At 44.2% G+C, this 27,223-nt stretch overlaps 1 protein-coding gene across 1 annotated transcript in view; it reads right to left on the reverse strand.

The window, feature by feature from the left end:
* pmfbp1 (polyamine modulated factor 1 binding protein 1) overlaps positions 1–27,223 on the reverse strand; it is an 840,874-nt gene that overhangs the window by 442,135 nt on the left and 371,516 nt on the right. Inside the window, 2 exon segments of the mRNA XM_085991731.1 lie at positions 6,654–6,737; positions 18,881–19,093. Of these exon segments, the coding sequence (XP_085847857.1) occupies positions 6,654–6,737; positions 18,881–19,093 (297 nt within the window).

Here is a 27,223-nt window from a genome sequence, read left to right on the forward strand (position 1 = left end):
GAATTCTGGAGTGGTACGCTACCATTCCAATGGGAAAGCTAGAGGCTTTGGGCCAAAGCGTGATTTTTCCCAGAAGCGTTTCCAAAACTTCAGCAGAACAGGAAAAGTTTAAAATAAAGGGGTAATGAAAAAGGAGCTCTTACAATGCAAAATTTCATGGGAACTCATGCAGGGACTAGGCATCCAAGTGAAGAGTCTCAAGTTGAAAGTAATAATAGGGTTAAATAAATAATAATTCATTTTGAAGCATCACAAACACAATATTTCATTGTTGAAAAAATACAAGATGAAAGGAGGAATTTTAGGGAGATCAGCTGACACCAGAACCAAACAGCCCACACATGCCGTTATGTGATCAACTGCAGCTCCCAGCACACCGAACAAAGAGGCTAACAAAGAGGAAATGACAACAGTAGAAGAAGTCAAGTGGGATATTACATCAATTAAGATAGAAAGAAAGGAGATACTAGACAAACTAACCAAACTTAAGGAGGACAAGACTCTGAGTCCAGATGGATTGCACCCGGGAATATGGAAAGAAACTATGGGGAGATAGTTATCCAATTACCCTTTGTTGAACCTTGCTGTGCGCAAGCTGGTTGCTGCACTTGCCTACAAAATAACATTGACTGTACTTCAAATGCCATTCATTGGCTATAAAGACATGAAAGGCCTTAGATAAATGCAAGTTCTTTCTTTAAATTTGTCACAGCAAGATCCTTCAAACAGCAACTAGAAGAAATATTGGTTAATCTGATTGAGGGAGTAATGCTAATCTAATTGAGGGCTCTTTCTTTAACAAAGATAAGTTAACATATTTTTATACATCTTCCAAAGACAATGTTTGATCTTCACTTTTAAAAGGTAAACAACATATTATTTCCTTTTTAATCTAATGAAATGTTCCACCAGAATTCCAGCATTTGCAGTACATTTTAATTTTATTATTCCATTGGACTGTTGACTGAAATGTGATAAATTGAGCAAATCATTGTGAGGAACATCATCAAAGTGTTGATATAGGTGATTCACAACGCACATTAACACTAAAATTGCTTTATTAAAAGGCAACGTTTTAAACATCAACAAAAGAGCTGCTGATGCAAAAGAGACTTTTATTTTACTTTAATTATCTTGTCTCCTGTATTAATGTTGCCCCTGATCTGTTATCACTATCAATATAGGCCAGACTTTTCACAGCAATATGTTTAAATTATATCATAGGTCAGCAGCTCTCGGGCACAGTTCACCTGGTAGCAGAAGACAACATATTTAGAAGTAAAATGTTTGATTAATTACCTGCAAGACTGCTGAAATTAGGGACAAAAATCTAATATTCATTATTAATATTCATTCAGCAAAATAATTCTTTAACTTAATAGGATCTCAGAAATGTCACCCCATGACTGAAATTTCGAGGCTAGATATTCTGAGCCCCTCTTATTGTTTTTTCAGTGGATCTCAGACAAATGGGCAGAAAATTGCATCCTTACCTCCCCTTCCAGTGTCAGCTGTGGCTCAGTGGGTAGCACACTCGCCTCTGAGTCAGAAGGTTGTGGGTTCAAGTCCCACTCCAGGGACTTGAGCACATAAAGCTAAGCTGACACTCCAGTGCCGTGTTGAGGGAGTGCTGCACTGTCAGAGGTGCCATCTTTCGGATGAGATGTTAAACCGAGGCCCCGTCTGCTCTCTTAGGTGGACTTAAAAGATCCCATGGCACTATTTCGAAGAAGAGCAGGGGAGTTATCCCCGGTGTCCTGGCCAATATTTATCCCTCAACCAACATAACAAAAACAGATTATCTGGTCATTATCACATTGCTGTTTGTGGGACCTTGCTGTACGCAAATTGGCTGCCGTGTTTCCCACATTACAACAGTGACTCCACTTCAAAAAATACTTCATTGACTGTAAAGCGCTTTGAGACGTCCGGTGGTCGTGAAAGGTGCTATATAAATGCAAGTCCTGCCCTTTTCCCCCCTATGGCCAAGCACAACAGCATAGAATGCAACTTCCCATATATAGACAGATGCACTAAACAACATACAAATGATGGAAATACAGCCTCCAATGTATTTCCCTGCATTTGCATCAATGGAACACTGGACGCAAGGCCCAGGTCTTCAACATTTACAGATCTGTGTGAGGGCAAAGAAACTAATAGAGATAGCAGGGCAGTCTGTGGCAGTCTAAGTGTTGCAATGCACAGGTTCCAGAAAAAAAATGGGAATTTTTTTTCTATTTTACTAACATCTCTGAGACAGGCCTGAAACTGCCAGCACATGGTGTGGCAGGTCAGGCCTCTGAGATTGCCCAGTGCTCAAGGTGTGGCAGGCCCCAGAAACTACCAGCACACATGGTGTGGCAGGTCAGGCCTCTGAGATTGCCCAGTGCTCAAGGTGTGGCAGGCCCCAGAAACTACCAGCACACATGGTGTGGCAGGTCAGGCCTCTGAGGTTGCCCAGTGCTCAAGGTGTGGCAGGCCCCAGAAACTGCCAGCACACATGGTGTGGCAGGTCAGGCCTCTGAGATTGCCCAGTGCTCAAGGTGTGGCAGGCCCCAGAAACTACCAGCGCTAATGGTGTGGCAGGTCCCAGAAACTGCCAGAGTGCATGGTGTGGCTGGTCTCTTAGACTGCCGGTTGTGCATGGTGTGGAGGGCTCTATGGTTTTCAGGCACTATGGTGTGGCAGGCTGTTGGATGCAACCCTGAGGTTGGCCTCAGAGACCTGCTGTAAGTATTTTCTGTTCTGAATTTGGCGGGGCTCCCTGGCAAAGGTGAAAGAGCCCACATCCACTACGTTAATGACCCCAGGGCGGGAAATTCATCTGGGGTCTTTAAGGCATCTTCTTGACGAATAGAAGTTCTGCCCCACTGTAGGTGCGCCCCAATCAGAAAGTCTAGGCTATAACTTGGTAAGTTTAGCTATAACCGTGAACCCCAAAATGACTGCTATGTGCCATTGCTACTTTTCACTTTGTTTTGGTAATCTACTGTGAAACTCAGACGACTTAAACACGTAATAATCTAAATAAATACTCATATACATAGCGCAAACATCCACAGGGACCCAACATTAACATATTAATGTAATCTAATATATAGATAATTTTATAAAGCTATCTTTTGGAGCCATAAAATATGCTGGCCTTGAAATCCCTCGTTTTCCCACCACCCACCATTTCCAGGAGTTTGTTGGATGCCTTGTAAGTTACGGAATCTCCATCTGCCCCATAAAAGTAAATGATGGCCGGGGGTAGAGACTCCCTATGCCAGAAGTTCCCACTCTTTAAGCTGGGCTGGGACCCAATGTATCAGTGGGGTCCACTACACCAAGCGAGGTGCGACTCCACAAGAACAAATGTGGGCTTGGACCCCCGAACACCAGGAGGCCTTTTAATTTTTTTTAAAAAAAGAACAGCCTTCTTCTCATTGGTCTGTGCTATGGGGGAGGGGGTCACTGGAATTTATAGAAATCAGAGGCAGGCTGGTGTCAAGAGATGCATCTGAGGTGGCACTCCTGCCCACCTCTTCCATAAATAAAAAACTTACATTCATATAGCCTTTCAGGATATCCCAATGCTCTTCACAGCCAATTAACTACTTTTGTAGTGTAGTCACGGTTACAATGAGGGGAAATGCAGTAGCCAATTTGCACATCGCAAGGTCCCACAAACAGCAATGAGATAATGACCAGATAATCTGTTTTGTACTGAAGTAGGTTGAAGAATAAATATTGACCAGGACACCTGGGAAAACGCCTCTGCTCTTCTTCAACGGGATCTTTTACGATCACGAGACCTCGGTTTAACGTCTCATCCAAAGGACGGCACCTCTGACAGTGTAGCACTCCTTTAATACTGCACTGAAGTATCAGACTAGGTTATGTGCTCAAGTCTCTGGCTTGGACTTGAACCCATGACCTTCAGACTCAGACAAAAGTGTTACCACTGAGCCAAGGTTGACACCTTGTAAAGAAGTGCCTTCTCACTGAGCCCACCCACTCTGGTGGAGTCAGCGCTGGAGGGCACTTTTGCGATTGTATCTCAAGGAATTTTGGAGTTGTGATATTTATGTAGTTGAGCATGTCATACAGAGGGTGCTATAAACAATTCCAGTATAAACAAGAGTTGGATATATTTCTTAAGGCTAAAGGGATCAAGGGGTATGGGGAGAAGGCAGGGACAGGGTACTGAATTTGGATGATCAGCCATGATCTCATTGAATGGCAGAGCAGGCTCGAAGGGCCGAATGGCCTGCTCCTGCTCCTATCTTCTATGTATGAGCAAGAGCCATCAGCTATGAGAGTCAGAACAAAGATTTTGGTGTATTAGAGAATCTTATAAAGAATGTTGCTGTATTCACCATTTACAAATCAACCACCTGATAAGTCACAAACTACAACAAGTAACACTTACAAAGCACCTTTAACGTAGAAAAAATGTCCAAAGACACTTTAAAGAGGCACAACCAGTGACTTTTTTTTAAACCATCAATATGTACAGTTGTACTGTACTTTCTGTCAGCCAAATTGCACACATTAAGATCCCTCAAACAACAAATGAATGAATGACCAGGCAATCTGTTTTTGGTGGTGGTGGTTGGAAATTTGATTTATTTGATGTTTTTCTGAAAATGCCAATTTTCCTGCCATGGAGATGTTGAGTAGAGTCTCCCTTCCTGCTAGTATGCTTCAGCAACATTAATTATGAGAGATGTCGCAGAAAAGCTCCATTGCAGACAGCGTGGGACACAACTGCAAACCAGCGTGAGAGCCATTTCCAGACCTACCTGAACCCAGGAAACCATGCTACAGGCTGGGAATGCAAATTGTTCAGCCTGCAGCATGGTTTCTCAAGCTTGAATGGCTTCAAAGTGGTTTGAAGCCTCTCTTTACCCTTTCCAGCTTACCGTTTGCAATGGAGCTGCTCTGGGATGCATAATTGATACATGAAGATGCTTCGGAGAGAGGGAAACCTTGCTGAAGGACCTTCCTGCCGGCAGAAAAAAATTGACATTTTCATAATACAGAGGCCAATAAATGTAAGGTAAATTTATTATTTTCTTCGATACAAAGGGGGAAGTTATTTGGAAGAAAGTGCTTCCTTTAGAAGCATTCCCCTATAGGCATCAACAGTGCATTTAATCTGGGAGCCTATCAAGAGTAAATAAACAATTATACAAGGTAGAACTTTGGACTAAAATCTGCAAGATGAGCCCTTTTCCAGTTCACTTTGAACAGTCTTCAGATTCTTGTATGTTGCATTTTCACTATCTCCTATATGGATCGGTTTCAGATGTGAATGAGCATAGTATCAAAACTAGCTGGCGATGTGATGTTTTTGGACTCCTATATATCCGGAAAATTGCCGATACAATAACTAATGATGCTCTTTGGTCATCCATCTTTTAATCACAGTATTTGTACTAAAAGCATGCTTGTACCTTCAGCAAAAAACAATCCTCTGCAAAATTGTAAGTGGGTTGCAAAAGAAATCAAACATATCAGGAAAAACAAAATATATTTCTTCCCCCCGCCCCCCTTCATTTCTCCAAGATAGCACACTGATCTAAACAGGTTACATTTTGAAATATACAAATAACAAAAAAATACTTTGCACTTTGGAATGCATTCACCTAACCTTAATGGTGAAATTATTTATTAGCAAATTCAGGATTTATGGAAATCAAGAACTGGTGGTTTGAGAAGATGTGAACAGTTTCAGCGTGCTAACAGTGCATCATCGGTTGCAGTATGGATTTTGCCCATTTGTGAAAGTGGTAGTATAATGTGCTAGTACATCATACCACTTGAAATCTTGAATAAAGGGAGGATTTTATACAACATGAATACTAAAATCACTGAAAACAGTCATCTCTATAGAATTATCCTTTAAGAAAAATAACTTGAATGAATACAGCGCCGTAACACATCTTCAGGACGTCCCATTGAGTGCTTTACAATCAATGAATTACTATTTAGTTAAGGTGATTAAACAGAAAGATCACAGCTGAAATACTGTTGTGTAAACTAACTATTTACATGTTCATTGCTATATCTGTAAGCCTAATTTCTATCAGTTAACTCCCAAAGTGGGACACACCTTCACCGCAATCAGCAACTTGAGCAGTGACACAACCCGAGACATTTGTTGTTACATTCTATCTTTTAATCATAAATCTGAAAAACTGTATCTGAACCGGCATACTGAATCAAATGCCCACTGTTAAATTTTAAAAAAAGTAGTCAACACTCTGTTGTAGTACCACCTAACACCCAGTTGGTGGCTCTCTTTGACTATGTGTTCACACCTGCTCACAGTACTATCGTGTATTATAGTGTACAGGCTGCATAATTTCAAAATGGCATCTTTAGAAATTTACAATGCTTACCAGACATTAAAACTGACTCATACTGCAATGACTGTCTAGGAGACAGATCAGACCAGACAGCTGGACAAGACAATGAGGAGCTCACAGCATTAATCGTTATCAGAATACATGAAAAACCTTTGTTTCATCAAATACCCAATTATTTCCAGCTCTACTGCAGCAAAAAAAGCTAAATTCACCCATGATGATTATAAATGATAACGTATAACCACACATCATATGTATATTCTGATTTTCCAAGTGCCAATTTGTTGTTCATACCTCATTCATTGCAAGATTATATTTGGTTTTCACGGTCTTCAGTTCAGCTTGCACCCCTTCTAACTGCAACTTGGTCTCTTCCACCTGAAAGAGATGAAAATTGAGTGTAAATTTAGAAGGATGAGCTGTGCAGCAAGAAAACCGAGGCTGCAAAACAAGAACTTTCAGCCATTGCACTCCTCACATGCTTGGGTTCTTTTCTTAATTAAAGCCATTAATCAGATGACATGAAATTTCAGTTATGAAAGTGACACTATACCTTGACAGCTGACACATGTCAAAATGAAACCTATGACCCATACTGTTAAATTCCAAATGTTCACACTCTTTCTCGGGCTCTACAACTGTGGATACATATTGCACTCACAACTGCAAACTGGAAACACACTGCCCCAGTTAAGCACTGAAAGTAGAATTTGCAGCTTCAGATCAGTGTTAATATAAGGTGGTCTTAGCACCAAAGGTCCAGGCACCTATATTCAGCTAATTACAGTATTTAACCATCATGCCAATGACTGATAATGCAAGTGAAATATCATTTTCTACATTCAGCAATTAATGTTTTGTAACTGCCTCATTCAAATACTTAAACTTAATGAGGTTAAGTTTGAAAGATTAAGATTTCCCTTAACTGTCATTATTGTTTAGGAAAAATGCAAATCTAGTCTTCTCATCAAAACAGAGGACAGTAAATTTTGGGTACTAAACTTTCTCATATAACAAACATGTTTTTCCACAAATAACAACAGAAGATAATTGATACCTGTGAATAAGCTACAAGGCTGTAATCTAATAAAGAGGGTTCAGGTGCTGTAATAAACCACGATCATAAAGCTTGAGCAATTTACACATTCTGAAACCCAAGATTACATGACAGATTTAAGCCGACTCCCAAAGCGCTATTATTTATTAATAGCAGTTGCATTTATATAGCACCTTATCAAAACATCTCAATGAATTTTAAATACAGTGACTCATGCTGCTATTCGAAGTGTCCTGGCTAACACTTCTCCCTCAACCAACATCACCAAGAACCAATGAACTTATTGTGTAATCGTGCTGTGTAAAATGGTTACCACATTTTCCTACACAACCACAGTCACTGCAATTCATAATTGTAATCATGTAAAGCACTCAGAGACAACTGCGAGAGTTATAAGATGCAAGATAGATACAAGTCTTCCTTTCTTATACAACAATGGCATCTAAAACCTTTTTGAAAAAGGTACGATAGACTTCTGTAGTGTACTTCAAGAAATGCAAATTTCCCAGCCATTAGTGCAAAATGTTGTAAAGGATAATGACAATAGGTGCATTATGCCAAGAATGTTTCATTAGTATTAATAATTTAAACTAGTAAACAAATTATGTTTTCATATTGTAATAAGCCAAGCATGTGTATACCATGCTGGACTCTGAATTAAAGTTTGTTGAGTGGGAAAGAGACCTAGGTATTATAGTGTACGAGTTTCTAAAGGTTCAAGACCAGTGCAAGAGGCTATAGTAAAAGCAAATAAGAGTATTAGGATGTACAGCAAGGACGATCCAATATAAAACAAAAAGCACCATAGTGTTCTTATACAAGACCTTGGTTAGGCCCCATCGAGATTGCGGTGTCTATTCCTGGACCGCTCACATGGTGGGAGATATAGAAGCTGTGGAAAAGGTAAAGAGGAGGGCCACTAAATTAATACCTAGTTTAAAAACCTTTAGTAATTACAATAGGCTCAGAGAGCTAGGTCTTTTTATTCTAGAAAGTGATTTAATTGAAGTATTTAAAATGATGAAGCGTTAGACTCTGATAGATTATTTGAATTAGTTAGGGAGAACCAGGGCACAAGTATTTTGTGACTGGAAGGCTGTATCCAGTGGGGTTCCACAGGGCTCAGTACTGGGTCCTTTGCTTTTTGTGGTATATATCAATGATTTAGATTTCTATGTAGGGGGCATGATTAAGTAGTTTGCAGATGATGCAAAAATTGGCCGTGTGGTTGATAGTGAAGAAGATAGCTGTAGACTGCAGGAAGATATCAATGGACTGGTCGGGTGGACAGAAAACTGGCAAATGGAATTCAATCTGGAGAAGTGTGAGGTAATGCATTTGGGGAGGGCTAACAAGGCAAGGGAATAAACATTAAATGATAGGATACTGAGAAATGCAGAGGAACAGAGTGACCTTGGAGTGGATGTCCACAACTACAAGGATATGAGGGACAAGTTGTCCATGGTAGATTGGGAGGCTACACTTAAAGGTATGAAGGTGGACATACAATGGCTAACATTCAAGGAAATAATGCATAATTTGCAACAAACATATATTCCTCTAGGGCATAAAAACCCAAAAGGAAAAGTGATTCAACTATGGCTAACAAAAGAAATTAAAGCTAGTATTAAGTCAAAGGAGGAAGCTTATAAAGTTGCCAGAAAAAGCGGTCAGCCTGCGGATTGGGATCTTTTTAGAAATCAGCAAAGGGGGACCAAGAAATTGATAAAGAAAGGGAAAATGGAATATGAGCACAAACTAGCGAAAAATATAAAAACAGATTGTAAAAGCTTCGATAGGTATGTGAAAAGGAAAAGACTGGTGATGGTAAATGTAGGTCCTTTATAGTCAGAGACGGGAGAATTTATAATGGGGAATGAGGGAATGGCAGAGAAATTAAATAAATACTTTGTTTCTGTCTTCACGGAGGAAGACACAAGAAACCTCCCAGAAATACGAGAAAACCAAGGGTGTGGCAAGAATGAGGAACTTAAAGAAATTATTATTAGTAAAAAAAAGCACTAGCAAAATTAATGGGACTAAAAGTCGATAAATCTCAAGGACCGGATGACCTACATCCTAGGGTTTTGAAAGAGGTGGCCATTGGAATAGTGGACGCATTGGTTGTCATCTTCCAAAATTCTATAGGTTCTGGAATGGTTCCTGCAGATTGGAGGATAGCAAATGTAACCCCGCTATTTAAGAAAGGAGGGAGAGAGAAAACGGGGAACTACAGACCTGATAGCCTCACATCAGTAGTTGGGAAAATGCTGGAATCTATTATAAAGGATGCAATAACTGGGCACTTAGAAACTGATAGTAAGATTGGGCAGAGTCAACATGGATTTATGAAAGGGAAGTCCTGTTTGACAAACCTATTGGAGTTCTTTGAGGATGTAACTAGTGGAGTAGACAAAGGGGAACTGGTAGATGTGGTGTATTTGGATTTTCAGAAGGCCTTTGATAAGGTCCCACACAAGAGGTTGGTGAACAAAATTAGGGCACATGGAATTGGGGGTAATATGCTAGCATGGATTGAGAATTGGTTAACAGACAGAATACAAAGAGTAGGGATAAACGGGTCTTTTTCAGGATGGCAGGCTGTGACTCGTGGGGTACCGCAAGGATCAGTGCTTGGGCCCCAGCTATTCACAATCTATATCAATGATTTGGATGAGGGGACTAAATGTAACATTTCCAAATTTGCTGATGACACAAAGCTAGGTGGCAGTGTCAGTTGCGAGGAGGATGTGAAGAGGCTTCAAGGGGATCTCGACAGGCTCAGTGAGTGGACGAGAACATGGCAGATGGAATATAAATGTGGATAAATGTGAAGTTATCCACTTCGGTAGAAAAAACAGAAAGGCAGAGTATTTCCTAAATGGTGAAAGATTGGGGAATGCAGATGCTCAAAGGGACCTGGGTGTCCTTGTACATGAGTCACTGAAAGTGAATGTGCAGGTGCAGCAAGCCATTAGGAAGGCAAATGGTATGCTGGCCTTCATTACAAGAGGATTTGAGTACAAGGGTAAAGAAGTCTTACTCCAATTTTACAGGAAACTCTCGTTTAAACGGCACCTAAGTATTCGGAATTCTCTATTAACTGGCAAAATTCATACTCTGAAAACAACACCTCAATAACTGGAAATGTTGCCGAGTCCGAGTCCCCCACAGTGGCCGAGTTAGTCAGTGGGGGTAGTTCTCCAAACGGCCACTACTTGGCTTCTTGGCGCTGTCGGAAGTCCAAACATCTCAATAACAGGAGTCTGACTCTCCCGCGCTGCCGGTAGTCTCTTCCGATCCGCCAATTACTGTATACTGCACATTTCTTGATTTTTAAATTTTTGTTTGTTAAAAATCGCCTCGGTAGATAACCCTCTCCGTCATCCGGAATTTTTAATCAACCGGCACTATCCCAGTCCCATCGGTGCCGGATACCAAAGAATTTCCTGTATAGGGCCTTGGTGAGACCACACCTGGAGTACTGTGTACAATTTTGGTCTCCTTACCTAAGGAAGGATATACTTGCCATAGAGCGAGTGCAACGAAGGTTCACGAGATTGATTCCTGGGATGGCGGGACTGTCATATGAGAAGAGATTGAGTAAACTAGGCCTGTATTCTCTTGAATTCAGAAGAATGAGAGGGGATCTCATTGACGCATACAAAATTATTACAGGGCTTGATAGGGTGGATGCTGGGAGAATGTTTCCCTTGGCTGGGGAGTCTAGAACCAGGGGCCACAGCCTCAGGATAAAGGGTAGGCCATTCAGGACTGAGATGAGAAGACATTTCTTCACACAGAGGGTGGTGAATCTTTGGAATTATCTACCCCAGAGGGCTGTGGAGGCTCAGTCATTGGGTCTATTCAAAACAGAAGTCGATAGATTTCTGACTAGTAAGGGTATCAAGAGATATGATGATAAGGCCGGTGAATGGAGTTGAGGCAAAAGATCAGCCATGATCTCATTGAATGGCAGAGCAGACTCGAAGGGCCGAATGGCCTACCCCTGCTCCTATTTCTTATGGTCTTATCCCTGAAGGTAGCAGGACCGGTAGATAAGGTGGTTAAGAAGGCATACGGGATACTTTCCTTTATTAGCTGAGGCACAGACTATAAGAGCAGGGAGGTTATGCTCGAACTGTATGAAACACTAGTTAGGGCACAGCTAGAATACTGCGTACAGTTCTGGTCGCCACATTACAGGAACGCTGTGATTGCACTAGAGAGGGTGCAGAGGAGATTTCCGAGGATGTTGCCAGGACTGGAGAATTTTAGCTAAGAGGAAAGATTGGATAGGCTGGTGTCATTTTCTTTGGAACAGAGGAGGCAGAGGGGAGATTTAATTGAGGTGTAGAAAATTATGAGGGGCCTAGATAGAGTGGATAGAAAGGACCTATTGCCCCTAGCAGAGAGGTCAATAACCAGGGGGCAGAGATTTAAAGTAACTGGTATAAGGAATAGAGAGTTGAGAAGAACTTTTTTCACCCAGAGTAGTGGGGGGTCTGGAACTCACTGCCTGAAAGGGTGGTAGAGGCAGAAACCCTCATCAAATTTAGAAAGTATTTGGATATGCACTTGAAGTGCCGTAAACTGCAAGGCTACAGACGAAGAGCTGGAAAGTGGGATAAGGGTGGATAGCTCTTTTTCAACTGGCACAGACATGGTGGGCCAAATGGCCTCCTTCTGTGCCATAAATTTCTATGATTCTATGAAGTGTCTAAGTTACAGAAGAACAGGTTACACGCCAAGAAGTTTTAATTTTTGTATGGGGCCATAGATCGTTGGAACAAGAGGTTCAGAGGTCGAACGCGTGCGCGGGAGAGGCTGCACGTGCACATCAAACTTAAGTTTTTTTTTACAGGTTTTCCCGTGAGGGTAAGCCTGCAGAAGTCAGAAATATACTTTTTACAAGGTAATTAAGTTAATTAAAATTAAAACATTTTTTCCACAGGTTTATTATTTTTAAATACTTTAAAGCAAGGTAAGTTTATTTTTAGCCCCGTTGAAAAAAATAATTTTTTCAAAAATTTAAATTATTGTTTAAAATAGTTATTTCATGTAATTTATAGTTTATTTAAAAAATGTGATTTAAAAAAAATTTATTTGAAGATTTAGTGCTATTTTGGGGCCGTAGTATTTATAAGTCTTGACAGCACTTCCTGTCAGACTTATGAATGGAGCATTCCCTGCTCCGATTGGCTCCCCATGGCCCACGTGATCCCAGGGGACGCATCGAACTAACTGCGCCCCGGGATACGCAAGCACTGCGCGCCGGCAGCTGGACCAGGCCCCGGATCCACGCGGGCCCACAGCTCAACGGCCGGCGCGCAAGGTAAGTGCAGATCGGGGGCTTGCACCCGCGGGAAGACCCCAACCTGAATTTCTGGGCCAATAAATGCAAATATATTTGTTGAGTAAACATTCAGTTGTGACGAGATGTAGAGATAGTTAGGATGCTCAATATACTGGGTTGCACTAGGCTTAGCACTTTCTGCTGTATTAAAAGACAGTAACATATAGGGCTGGATTTTCATTCAGGAGTCAGGTTGGAGGCGGGACTACAACTTTCGGGGTTGCAGTCCCCCCTCCATCGAGATGCGGCCAATCCACGCGATTTTAACTTGATTGACCTTGTTGAGCCCGCTGGGCGGGCTCAACAGGCCAATTAAGGGCCACCCGGCAACAGGTGATGTCACAGACTGAAATTTCATCTGTCAGGAGCTTTTGACAGATGAAATATCAGTGTTTCACAGCTGTTTGAAGCTGTCAAACGCTGACAGTCTTACTTCTAACATGAGTCCTTCTCCACAGACTCAGTTAGAAATCTCTCCTGCACAGAAAACTGCAGGCTGTCACTTTTGACAATTCACAGCCATTCTGCTTTCTGTGCCGGTGAGATGAGGGACTCCCGGGACCTAAAGGAAGGAAGGCTGAAAAGGTAAGAAAAGGTCATTTAAACTTCTTTAATCACTTTAGACTCACCAAACACACTTACCTTTGCACTCATGCACACATCACTCACCTGAACACCGACATCTCAACCCCTCCAAGTCCTGCAACCCGACGGCCCGCCTCCTCTAACTTGGCGTGGTTTGGAGCCGTCGGGAATCCCACACTTCAACCTTAAAAATAGGGATTAGGCTAAAAACTGCCTGTTAACTACCTGTTAACAGGCAGTTAATTGGCAGTAATCCCTTCCCACCTCGGGTAGGCGGGTCCCCGCCTCCTTTGAAACTGGCATGGAGGCAGATTTGGGTGCGGGATGAGGTCGGGACCCCTGATTTCGGGATTTTAACCCCCCCGCACGCCTCCAATCCTGACTCCACGGCCCAATGAAAATCCTGCTCATAGCATTTGTTCACAACTCAGGTCTGGTCGAATTTTCCTCTTTTCTATAAACATTTTTGCTAATAATCCCTTGTGTAGAGCCTTATCAAATGCCTTCTGGAAGTCCATATAGCCAACATCCATAGAAACTCCTCTATCTATCATGCTAGAGACCTTGGGGTCGATTTTAACTCAGGTGCGGGGAATTGTCGGGTTCCCCGAATTTGGTGCTTCCCACACAAATCTAAATGGGTGTGTGAGATTGATGCAATTTTAACTCAATTGGCCAATTGATTTCCAACGTGTGGGAACCTTTGGCAAATGAGTATTTCCAGTCAGAAAGTCGCATAATATGACGTCATTATTGCTGCTGCATTTAGGGTCTGCAACAAGCCTTGCTTCTTCTGCAGGCTGCCAACCTTTTGGCATTTGCTGATACACTGAGCTGGAAGCAGAATGGCAAGAGAAAGACCGAGGTCTGCACCCCGTTTTGACAACATTGCCCTGCAGGCTTTACTGGAGGGAGCAAGAGCTCACAAGGAGGTGCTCTTCCCTTCATCAGGGAGGAAAATGCCTCCCCAGCAGACAAAGGCTGCGTGGCTGCAAGTGGCAGAGGAGGTCAACTCCTTATCGGCTACCCGCAGAACCTGGATACAGTGCAGGAAGAGATTTCATGACCTTCAGCACACTGGAAAAGTGAGTATGAAGTTCCCATCACTCTCAATCTGATCTCCATTGCCTCTCCTCACCAGCACTCAGCTTTAGCAATCTCTTCCTCCACATCCCACTTGACACTGACATCCATGCACCTTTACCCATTCCCTCTCTCTATGCTCACATTCACCTAACTATTTGACTATGCAGCCCTCACACTCCCTATCACTCTGATGCTATGAAAACAACTGACAACACACAGGGAGGGCCCTTGGTCTTGCCACCTCACTCCATCTTTGTATCCTTCTAAGCATCTACGCTATGGATTCTCTACACTCACTCCTTCATTCTCACTCAAACTCCACTTGTCTCCCTCATTGCAGGAAAAGAGAGCTCACAATAAAAGAGAACGAGCGAGGACAGGAGGAGGGCCACCGTCAGTAGCCCACCTCACCCCCTGGGAGGAGGCGGTCCTGGAGATCGTAGGACTGGAGGATGAGGCGCAAGTGGGGGACGGACAGACGGGTACATCACAGCAAGCTGGTGACAGAATAGTTTTCCATCTCTCTCATTGACATTGCATGAGTGATTGATAATGATTCCGATGCTCTAACAGATTGGCTTATGATCATCTGCACAATTCAATTTGCATGCAACCTTTACCTCACATCTCTAACTCTTTCCTTTACTCCCCCACAGGACCATCGACAGCCCCCGTCCCAACGGAGCGGGAGGAAGAGCCTGAGCCTCAAGACCTGAGAGGAAGCTGCAACCTCTGAGGGCAAAGCGTCAGCAGAATTCAGCGCACCCAGCACCAACGCAGTCACTCACACCTCGGTGGGACCTTCGGGACATCGATTAGTGTTGTCACCTGGTGTATCACAGCTCACAAGTGAGCATCAGCAGATTGTGGAGACAGGGACAGCAGTGGAGAGTGCTAGTCGCAGGGTCATTGATGAAGCAGCTGAAGATGGTTGGGCCTAGGACACTGCCCTGAGGAACTCCTGCAGCGATGCCCTAGGGCTGTGATGATTGACCTTCAATCACCACAACCATCTTCCTTTGTGCTGGGTATGACTCCAGTCTCTGAAGAGTTTTTCCCCCCGATTCCCATTGACTTCAGTTTTACCAGGGCTCCTTGATATCACACTCGGTCAAATGCTGCCTTGATGTCTAGGGCACTCACTCTTACCTCATCTTTGGTATTCAGCTCCTTTGTTCATGTTTGGACCAAGGCTGTAATGAGGTCAGGAGCAGAGTGGTCTTGGCGAAACCCAAACTGAGCATCGGTGAGAAGGTTGTTGGTGAGTAAGTGCCGCTTGATAGCACTGTTGATGACATCTTCCATCACTTTGCTGATGATTGAGAGTAGACTGATGGGACGGTAATTGGCCAGATTGGATTTGTCCTGCTTTTTTTGCACAGGACATACCTGGGCAGTTTTCCACATTGTCGTATAGATGCCAGTGTTGTAGCTGTACTGGAACAGCTTGGCTAGAGGCACGGCTAGTTCTGGAGCACAAGTCTTCAGCACAACAGCCGGGATGTTGTCGGGGCCCATAGCCTTTGCTGTATCCAGTACGCTCAGCTGTTTCTTGATATCACGTGGAGTGAATCGAATTGGCTGAAGACTGGTTTCTGTGATGGTGGGGACCTCAGGAGTAGGCTGATATGGATCATCCGCTCTGCACTTCTGGCTGAAGATGCTAGCAAATGCTTCAGACTTGTCTTTTGCACTGACATGCTGGGCTCCACCATCATAGAGGGTGGGGATATTCATGGAGCCTCCTCCTCCCGTTAGTTGTTTAATGGTCCACCACCATTCACGACTGGATGTGGCAGGACTGCAGAGCTTTGATCTGATCCGTTGATTGTGGGATCACTTAGCCCTGTCTATAGCATGCTGCTTCTGCTTTTTAGCATGCATGTAGTCCTGTGTTTTAGCTTCCCCAGGTTGGTGCCTCATTTTTAGGTACGCCTGGTGATGCTCCTGGCATGTTCTTCTACACTCCTTATTGAACCAGGGTTGGTTCCCTGGCTTGATGGTAATGGTAGAGTGAAGGACATGCAGGGCCATGAGGTTACAGATTGTGGTGGAATACAATTCTGCTGCTGCAGATGGCCCACAGCGCCTCACGGATGACCAGTTTTGAGCTGCCAGATCGGTTCTGAATTTAGCACAGTGGTAGTGCTACACAACACGATGGAGGGTGTCCTCAGTGTGAAGGCAGGACTTTGTCTACTACTGTGCGGTGGTTACTGCTATCAATGCTGTCATGGACAGATGCATCTGCGACAGGTAGATTGGTGAGGTTTTTCCCTCGTGTTGGTTCTCTCACCACCTGTCGCAGGCCCAGACTGTGAGCTCGGCCAGCTCGGTCAGTAGTGGTGCTACCGAGCCACTCTTGGTGATGGACATTGAAGTCCCCCACCCAGAGTACATTCTGTACCCTTGCTACTCTCAGTGCTTCTTGCAAGTGGTGTTCAACATGGAGTACTGATTCGTCTGCTGAGGGCGGTAGGTGGTAATCAGTCGGAGGTTTCCTTGCCCATGCTTGACCTGAAGCCATGAGACTTCATGGGGTCCGGAGTCAATGTTGAGGACTCCCAGAGCCACTCTTTCCTGACTGTATACCACTGTACTGCCACCTCTGGTGGGACAGGACATACCCAGGGATGGTGATGGAGGAGTTTGGGACATTGGTTGAAAGGTATGATTCTGTGAGTATGACTATGACTGTGAGTAGTCTGTGGGACAGCTCTCCCAATTTTGGCACAAGTCGCCATGTTGGTGAGGAGGACTTTGCACGGTCGACTGGGCTGGGTGTGCCGTTGCTGTGCCGAGGTCGATGCCAGGTGGTCCATCTGGTTTATTACAACTGAGTGGCTTCTAGTTAAGAGTCAGCCACATTGCTGTGGGTCTGGAGTCACGTATAGGCCAGACCAGGTAAGGACGGTAGATTTCCAGATGGGTTTTTACAACAATCCAATAGTTTCATGGTTACCATTACTTTTATTAAATTCCAGATTTATTTAATTAACTGCTGTGGTGAACTCACAGTTCACCACAGCACTTACGTCTCTGGATCATTAGTCCAGGCCTCTGGATTACTGGCCCAGTGACAGCACCACTATGCTACCGTGCCCGTACGGAAATTTCCCCATCCTGTCTTTAAGGGGCAGAGGGAATTAGCAGCCCGACAGCAAGTGACTGAAAAACAAATAGTAATGTAGTTGACAAGAGCAAAAAAAAATTAAAAACGTCAAGTCAGCCAACTGTGGTCAGGACAACCCAATATTGCAGAGCGGGCTTCAAACAAGTCTTAGGCCCCTTATTGGAATATGCAAAGGGCCTAACGCCTGTTTCAAGCATGGTCCCTGGACTCCTATTTTTTGCCTACACCACTATGGCGGGGGTGGGGGGGCGCATCTCCGGCTTGCATTGAGCGTGCATTTCTTGCCTGCCATATTGAAGACTTAGGAGGCCATTTAGCACCCGAAAAACAGGTACTGGATAGTCGATTTTCTAGGCCAACAATTCCTTTGCTCCCTTGGTAGGCCTCCCATCCTCTACCCTTTGTAAACTTTAGCTCACCCCAAGTGCTATTGTCCTCGATGATCTACATTGGCATTCAATACTCAAACATCTCTAAATTAAAATTCTTTCATGTCCTCACTCCTCCCCATCACCTACAAGCCCCTCCCCATGAACTCGCCATTCTTCTGGTTCTGGGCTCATGTGTGTTCCCCTTCTATCCTTTAGTCCACCATTCATAGCCACGCCTTTAGCCATCTAGATCTCACACTCTGGAATTTCCCTAAAACCCCTCCACCAAGACCCTCCTTAAAACCCATCTCTTTGAGCAAGCTATTGGTCACCCCTCCTAAAATCTCCTTTTTTGGCTCAGTGTCCATTTTTTTGATTACGTTTCTGTGAAATACTTTAGGGCATTTTTCTACATTAAGGGTGCCATGCAAGTTATTATTGTGATAAGAACTCTTTGCTATAAACACTTGGAAGAATTATTTAAGAGACAGTGTGGGGATAGGAGACAGACAAAGCAATACTGATCAAACACTCAAAAATATTTTAGTGTCATTAGTAACGGCTTAAATACAATGGGATTTATAAAATTACCTAAAACCATACTGCCTTCTTTGAAACTAATTTCAAGCTAGTACTCTAATCTATGGACTCACGTAAAACAAATTAAGCCACTGGACAGAAAAAGAATAGAAATGAACTCTGTCAATTTCTAATGCCATCAATTTTTTGTTGTTGCATTCAAATTAATTTTTTACAAAAAACCTTTTTTGGGAGAAAATGATTAACAAGACCCTATTGAACATTGCTTTTTGTGCGAATACATTTGAATGACAGCTTAATTAGGTCAACACAACCAGATACTGTTTCTTCACGTAATTTTGGATGTCTAATGCAAACATGCCCTTATCAAGACTACTGCACTACATCTCTCACCCGTAGGCTGGCGTCCTGCACTTGTACACGAAGGTTGCACATGGTCTCATCTTTTTCACTGAGTTCAGCCTGGGTTTGGGCCAGTTTATCCTCAAGCTCTTCTCTTGTAGACACCAATTCTTTGTATCTTTGTGCTGCCTCAGTAGCAAAAGCTGAATTGGCATTTTGGGAAGACAGCTCAAGGTCCTGAATAATGGCTGTGAGCTTTACAATCTATGGTACAAACAAAAATCACGATGAAGAAATACAGAGATCAAATTTAAAATAGTCTTACTATTCTTTTGTTTTATAATCTATGTCATTTTTACCCAAATTATTATTTTTAGCCAAGATGTAGATGTTACAGAGGTTCCATTGCCAACCTTGAGCTTTAGCTCAACCAAGAGAAGTAAAATAGCAAAAATGCAGAATCCACTGAAGACTGAGTGCATAAGATTTGCACTATGGTAAATAATCTAACAAGCGAAATCTAGATGAAAAGTGACAAAGCTTAATACACAAAAGTAACCCAGCATATCATCATTGAAGGTCACTTTACCCAAGCACAGATGTAGGAGCTATCTAACAAACTCTATACTGCACAGAATTATGGCCATAGTGCCGATAACTCATTAAATAACAATGATCGTGTATTAGATCGCATCAGCATTCTAAAGAATGGAGAACAGAAAATCTTGGAGAGGACTAACATGATAGATGTCTGGAATTTCTTTTTTAACCAAAATACCGGCATACAAGTTTCTGGGAGAAGAAAACTTTGCAATGCTTATTTGTAGAGATTATTATTGAGTGCTGGGAGATGATTTATCTCCTAATTTTGGGAAAATCTATCACTCATGGTCTACTAACACAGAGCTTAAAAGAATTGCTGAATCCACAGGGACATGGTGGAATTACAGGTTACAGACCTTCTCCACATGATTCAAGTATAAATGCCAATGTCCTCAAAAATAAGTGAAATCCGCTTTCTGCGGATTATTTCTAAAATTACATTTCCTGAGAAAAACTTGGTGTGCGGTGGGGCTAAGAAAGATGAATGAGAACGAAAAGCAGAGAGATTTAATACCACTGCCTGAATATTTTGCATATAGTGAAATTTACTGGGGTGGGAGAGTCTATTAAAAACATATAAACCACTTAAGGGGCAACAGTTATCCCTCAATATATTCTGCTAAAAGGAGTAGCATTTCAGGGGTGTATTCTCAGCAAGAGACTTATGGAATTTAGAAATGCCCTCTATAGACTTGTCCAACTTAGGGCAAACAAAAATTGTTTCCTTTAAAAAGGAACTTGAATAAAAGATCTAACGACAAAAGAAACACGAGGAGAATCAGAGCAATGCTTTGAACTTAAAATTCTAAAGAAGTTGCAGAAAATAAATTCATTCTTTTAATCGTTGTTTCATTTTCACCACAAAAAATACATCTTCCAGAACTTTACATAGATAACAGGTTAATTCATTTTGACAATGCTTTCCAGACATGGGAGCAGTCAGGAAAATAAATTTTTCAGTAACTGGTTTTGTCCATGTTAATTTATTTTAATTGGTTATGATTATTGGCAAGCAACAAATAAACAGGATACTCAAAGAGGAAAAAGGGAGCACATCATTTATTGTATGTGAGGAATACCTGATAATCAATGACTGACAAATTTACAGGTGACTTCTAAAGGTTATTCCAACAAGGTTTATGGCCCAAAATATTAATGTTGAATAAGTTATCCAGATGATCAATTATGATAATTTTACTGTAACCTCCATCTCAACTCTTCTTGTTCTCTCGCCTCTTGAGTTCATTGCCCTACTTTCCTCCCTAAATCTCTCCCTCCATATAAACTTTCCTACCCATATACACGGCCACCCCCTTGATCTTGTGGTCTCACTATTCCCATCGTAACTATCATTGATAAGGCAATCTCTGATCATTTCCTTAAATCACTCTCTATCCATATTCCCCTTCATCCTCCCAACCCTACTTCTTCTGTGTCTGCCCCTGGAAAAAAACTCTCCCTCAAGTCTCTTACCACTGCACTTTCATATTCCCAACTATCTAGCCTTTGGCCTGCTATTCATCATGACATTTCTGCAGCTACTGATTTGCTAAATCACACCCTCTCCACCACCTTGGATGCCCTTGTCCCTATTAAAACCATTACACTCTCTCACCCTAGTTGTTCCCTCGGTATACCCCTCATCTCCACTCACTTAAGTCCAGACGTAGATCTGAACATCTTTGGTGGACAACTGGTTTAACCATCCATAGCCAGATCTGGTTGGATTATATAAAGCATTATTGGGTCCTGCACTCCATCACTAAAACTGCCCACTATTCATAGATCATCCGGGAAGGCAAAGATAACAACCGGCTTATCTTCTCCACCACTAACCATCTTCTCAAACCACGCTCAATGCCTCCTCCACCCTCACCTCCAACAACAAGTGTGAGGAGATTATGGACTTTTTTGTTACAAAGAACAAGACCATCCGTTCAGCTGCCTCTGCTGCTTCTCTCCCTTCCACATGCCCACCGGGCCTTACTTCCTCTAAGGATTCCCCCGGACCTAACCCTGAATTCTCATCTTTCTCTAGTTTCTCTCCTACCTCCGCTCGTGCTCTCTCCGAGCTCATCTTGTCGATGAGATCCACCTCCCTCTCTCTCGACCCTATTCCCACTAAACTGCTGACCACCCAACTTCCCTTCCTGGCTCCCATGTTAGCTGATCTCGTTAACGGTTCTCCCTCCTCAGATACTGTCCCCGCTCCTTCAAATCTGCTGTCACAGAATCATAGAAATTTACAGCACAGAGAGGCCATTTGGACCATCGTGTCTGTGCCAGTCAGAAAAGAGCTATCCAGCCTACTCCCACTTTCCAGCTCTTGGTCTGTAGCCTTGTAAGCCACAGCACTTTAAGTGCATATCCAAGTACTTTTTAAATGTGATGAGAGTTTCTGTCTCTACCACCCTTTCAGGCAATGAGCTCCAGACTCCCACCACCCTCTGGGTGAAAAAAATTCTTCTCAACTCCTCTCTGTTCCTTCTACCAATTACTTTAAATCTATGCCCCCTGGTTATTGACCTCTCAGCTAGGGGAAATAGGTCCTTCCTATCCACTCTATCTAGGCCCCTCATAATTTTATACACCTCAATCAAATGTCCACTCAGTCTGCTCTGTTCCAAAGAAAACAACCCCAGCCTATCCAATCTTTCCTAATAGCTAAAATTCTCTAGTCCTGGCAACATCCTCCTGCATCTCCTCTGTACCCTCTCTAGTGCAATCACATCTTTCCTGTAATGAGGTGACTAGAACTGTACGCAGTACTCTAGCTGTGGCCTAACTAGTGTTTTATACAGTTCTAGCATAACCTCTCTGCTCTTATATTCTATGCCTCGGCTAATAAAGGAAAGTATCCCGTATGCATTCTTAACCACCTTAGCTACCTATCCTGCTACCTTCAGGGATCTGTGGACATGCACTCCAAGGTGCCTCTGTTCCTCGATACTTCAGTAGTCTGTCATTTATTGTGTATTCCCTTGCCGTGTTAGCCCTCCCCAAATGTATTATCTCACACTTCTCTGAATTGAATTCCATTTGCCACTTTTCTGCCTGACCAATCCATTGATATCTTCCTGCAGTTTACAGCTTTCTTCCTCACTATCAACCACACAGCCAATTTTTGTATCATCACCCCTCTCCTCAAAAAAAAACTCTTGACTCCTACTTCCTTGCAAATTACCACCCCATCTCCAACCTCTCTTTCCTCTCCAAAGTCCTTGAACGTGTTGTCACCTCCCGGAATTCCATGTTTGAATCCCTCCAACCAGGTTTCCATCCCGTCACAGTACCAAAACGGCTCTTACCAAAGTCAAAACAACATCCTAGTTGACTGTGACAAAGGTAAACTATCCCTTCTCAACCTGTCTGTAGCCTTTGACACAGTTGACCACAATTCTGCTCCAGCGCCTCTCCACCGTCGTCCAGCTGGGTGGAACTGCACTCGCCTGGTTCCATTCTTATCTATCCAGTCGTAGCCAGATAATCATCTGCAATAGCTCCTCTTCCCGGTCCCACACTGTTACCTCTGGTGTCCCCCAAGGATCTATCCTTGGCCTCCTCCTATTTCTCACCTACATGCTGCACCTTGGCGACATCACCCGAAAACATAGGGATCGATTTTAACTCGGGTGCGGGGAATTGTCAGGTTCCCCGAATTTGGTGCTTCCCACACAAATCTAAATGGGTGTGTGAGATTGATGCAATTTTAACTCAATTGGCCAATTGATTTCCAACGTGTGGGAACCTTTGGCAAATGAGTATTTCCAGTCAGAAAGTCGCATAATATGACGTCATTATTGCTGCTGCATTTAGGGTCTGCAACAAGCCTTGCTTCTTCTGCAGGCTGCCAACCTTTTGGCATTTGCTGATGCCATTCTGCTTCCAGCTCAGTGTAAGAGAAAGACCGAGGTCTGCACCCCGTTTTGACAACATTGCCCTGCAGGCTTTAGTGGAGGGAGCAAGAGCTCACAAGGAGGTGCTCTTCCCTTCATCAGGGAGGAAGATGCCTCCCCAGCAGACAAAGGCTGCGTGGCTGCAAGTGGCAGAGGAGGTCAACTCCTTATCAGCTACCCGCAGAACCTGGATACAGTGCAGGAAGAGATTTCATGACGTTCAGCACACTGGAAAAGTGAGTATGAAGTTCCCATCACTCTCAATCTGATCTCCATTGCCTCTCCTCACCAGCACTCAGCTTTAGCAATCTCTTCCTCCACATCCCACTTGACACCGACATCCATGCACCCTTACCCATTCCCTCTCTCTATGCTCACATTCACCTAACTATTTGACTATGCAGCCCTCACACTCCCTATCACTCTGATGCTATGAAAACAACTGACAACACACATGGAGGGCCATTGGTCTTGCCACCTCACTCCATCTTTGTCTCCTTCTAAGCATCTATGCTAGGGATTCTCTACACTCACTCCTTCATTCTTACTCAAACTCCACTTGTCTCCCTCATTGCAGGAAAAGAGAGTTCACAATAAAAGAACGAGCGAGGACAGGAGGAGGGCCACCATCAGTAGCCCGCCCTCACCCCCTGGGAGGAGGCGGTCCTGGAGATCGTAGGACTGGAGGATGAGGCGCAAGTGGGGGACGGGCAGACGGGTGCATCACAGCAAGCTGGTGACATAATAGTTTTCCATCTCTCTCATTGACATTGCATGAGTCACTGATAATGATTCTGAAGCTATAACAGATGGACCTATGATCATCTGCAATATGCAATGTGCATGTAACCTTGACCTCGCATCTCTAACTCTTTCCTTCACTCCCCCACAGGACCATCGAGAGCCCCCGTCCCCACTGTCCAGGAGGAAGAGCCTGAGCTTCCAGACTCCTCAGAGGAATCTGCAACCTCTGAGGGCGCACCCAGCACCAGCGCAGACACTCACACCTCGGTGGGACCTTCGGGACATAGAGTAGTGTTGTCACCTGGTGTATCACAGCTCACAAGTGAGCATCAGCAGATTGTGGAGACAGGGACAGCAGTGGAGAGTGCTAGTCGGAGGGCGCAGGACTCTGCCAGCTTGACTCAGCTGCATGTCGACCCTCTGCCTCTGGGTCCATCCATAAGATCAGCGGGGCTGGAACTCCAGGAACAGATGCAGGAATCTCTGGCTGGTTTTGTCTCCAGGGTCGATGTGAGTGTGGAGCGAATGGAGGAGTCCATAGCGAACATGAGCAGAGCCTTTATGGAGTCACTGGCGCATGAATGCATCATCATGGAAAGGATGGCAACCTCCATGGAGGAGCGAAGTCGCCAGGGTATGGAAAACATGGTGTGTGTTCATAATAGAATGACATCTCTTGAGGAGCGAGTGGCATCTATTGAACAGAGAAACCAGACCTTCGTGGAAGTCCTTCTGAGTAGGACTGCCAGTGCAGATACGGGTCCCCATGGCCCCCTGATGTGCAGCAAGGTGATCTCAAGCCACTTCCATCCACTGGCCCCTTCTGGCCTGTACAGCTTCAGGTGGGTGAGCAGCAGCCTGGTGCTCCTGTTGCTGCTGCTGTTGTTCCTGGTTCTGCTGCTGCTGCTGTTGTTCCTGGTTCTGCTGGTGCCGCGGCTGGTGTTCGAGCTCATCTAATGCCCAGAAGGGAAGGAAATAAATGGCTCCCATGGTTCTGATATATGCCTCCGTTGAGGAAGCGCTGAGTGAGGGTGGCGAGAGGGGTTTCCCAGGAGTTCACACTGGAGATGTGTGTGAGGCTCCAACCTTCCACAGGTTTGGTTAAGCCTGGTAAAAGTTGCCCCAGGCCTGAAACAACAAAGTCCTGCCACCTGCAAATGATGACTGATCAAATCTCCTCTTTAATGGTTGACCTGCAGCTGATGGTCAGCAAGCCAATAGTGCTCACGCCAGGTTTCACAGGCGTGATCCCCACCAGGCGTGTTTTACGTGGGAAAAGGGTAAAAAATGCAAGGGCCTGTTAAAATGGGACTATAAAGGCCAATTATTGCTGATTAAGGGCCTTAAAGACCAGTCCCGCCTGTTGGAGGCGGGACTGATTCGGGACCATCCGACACGCCTGGGTTAAAATGGCTCGGGGTCGGGAAGCAGGCTGGTGGGGGGGGGGGGGTCCCGACCCTCAGTTTTTGCGATTTTAACCCCCCACACGCCTCAAAGCCTGCCTCACGGCTGAGTTGAAATCGACCCCATAGTGTCAGTTTCCACATGCACACTGATGATACCCAGCTCTACCTTACCACCATCTCTCTCGACCCCTCCACTGTCTCTAAATTGTCAGACTGCTTGTCCGACATCCAGTACTGGATAAGCAGAAATTTCCTCCAACTTAATATTGGGAAGACCAAAGCCATTGTCCTCGGTCCCCACCACAAACTCTGTTCCCTAGCCACCAACTCCATCCCTCTCCCTGGCAACTGTTTGAGGCTTAACCGGACTGTTCGCAACCTTGGTGTTATATTTGACCCCGAGATAAGTTTCCTACCACATATCTGCGCCATCACTAAGACCGCCTATTTCCACCTCCGTAATATCACCCGACTCCACCCTTGCCTTAGCTCATCTGCTGCTGAAACCCTCATCCATGCCTTTGTTACCTCCAGACATGACTATTCCAACGCACTCCTGGCCAGCCTCCGTAGTTCTATCCTGCATAAACTTGAGGTCATCCAAAATTCTGCTGCCCGTGTCCTAACTCGCACCAAGTCCCGCTCACCCATCTCCCCTCTGCTCGCTGACCTACACTGGCTCACGATTAAGCAACGTCTCACTTTTAAAATTCTCATCCGTGTTTTCAAATGCCTCCATTGCCTCGCCCCTCCCTATCTCTGTATTCTCCTCCAGCCCTGCAACCACCCGCGATCTCTGCTCTCCATCAATTCAGGCCTCTTGAACATCCCCGATTTTAATCGCTCCACCATTGGCCGCCGTGCCTTCAGCTGCCAAGGTCCTAAGCTCTGGAATTCCCTCCCTAAACCTCTCCGCCTCGCTATGTCTCTTTCCTCCTTTAAGATGCTACTTCAAACCAACCTCTTTGACTAAGCTTTTGGTCATCTGCCCTAATATATCCTTACGTGGCTTGGTGTCAAATTTTGCACACCTCTGAGGTGCCTTGGGACGTTTTACTACGTTAAAGGAGCTTTATATAAACGCAAGTTGTTTTTGTTGTTGTAGTAACACATACTGTGACATTAACATCTGTTATGGGAGGCGACATTTTCAATGAAAGTTGTAGAAAAAAGGTGAATATGAAGGGAATCAAGGAATATGGGGATAGTTCAGGAAAGTGGAGATGAGCTGGAAAATCAGCCATGAACTTAATGAATGGCGGAGCAGGCTCGAAGGGCCAAATGGCCTACTCCTGCTCCTATTTCTTATGTTCTTAAATATTCAGCTTAATATATGAAAAAAAGAGAATGCACTGTGAATAAAAGCAATATTTTTCTGCATCTGTGAGGACACTAGGAAGTAATGGGGGGTACCAATGTGGTTGGTACAGAGACCCCAAAGGGCTAGAAATTCGGCTGCTTTGCGCCTCCCGTTAGCGCCTGCGGGGGTGGTAATGGGGCGCTAAGGGGTTATCGACTGCAAAATCAGCGACACCCGCGAACTTCCCTGGCAGTTTTGCGCTGGTGCTAACACTTACAGTCTCGCTCTGTTGCGCCCTGTAGTTCGTGATGTTATCCGGTGCGCAATGCCCCATTATCGCCCCAGATCTTAAATTCGCTTCTGCCCCCTGCAGCATTGCCGGGCTTCAACAACGGCAGCTGCAGGAGGAGTTGTCACCGTGGATGGCCGCTTGGGGAGCAGTAAT

The sequence above is a fragment of the Somniosus microcephalus genome, chromosome 6, assembly GCF_052327205.1.
Source record: "Somniosus microcephalus isolate GS21.2 chromosome 6, FLI_Smic_1.0, whole genome shotgun sequence".
Taxonomy (NCBI): Eukaryota; Metazoa; Chordata; class Chondrichthyes; order Squaliformes; family Somniosidae; genus Somniosus; species Somniosus microcephalus.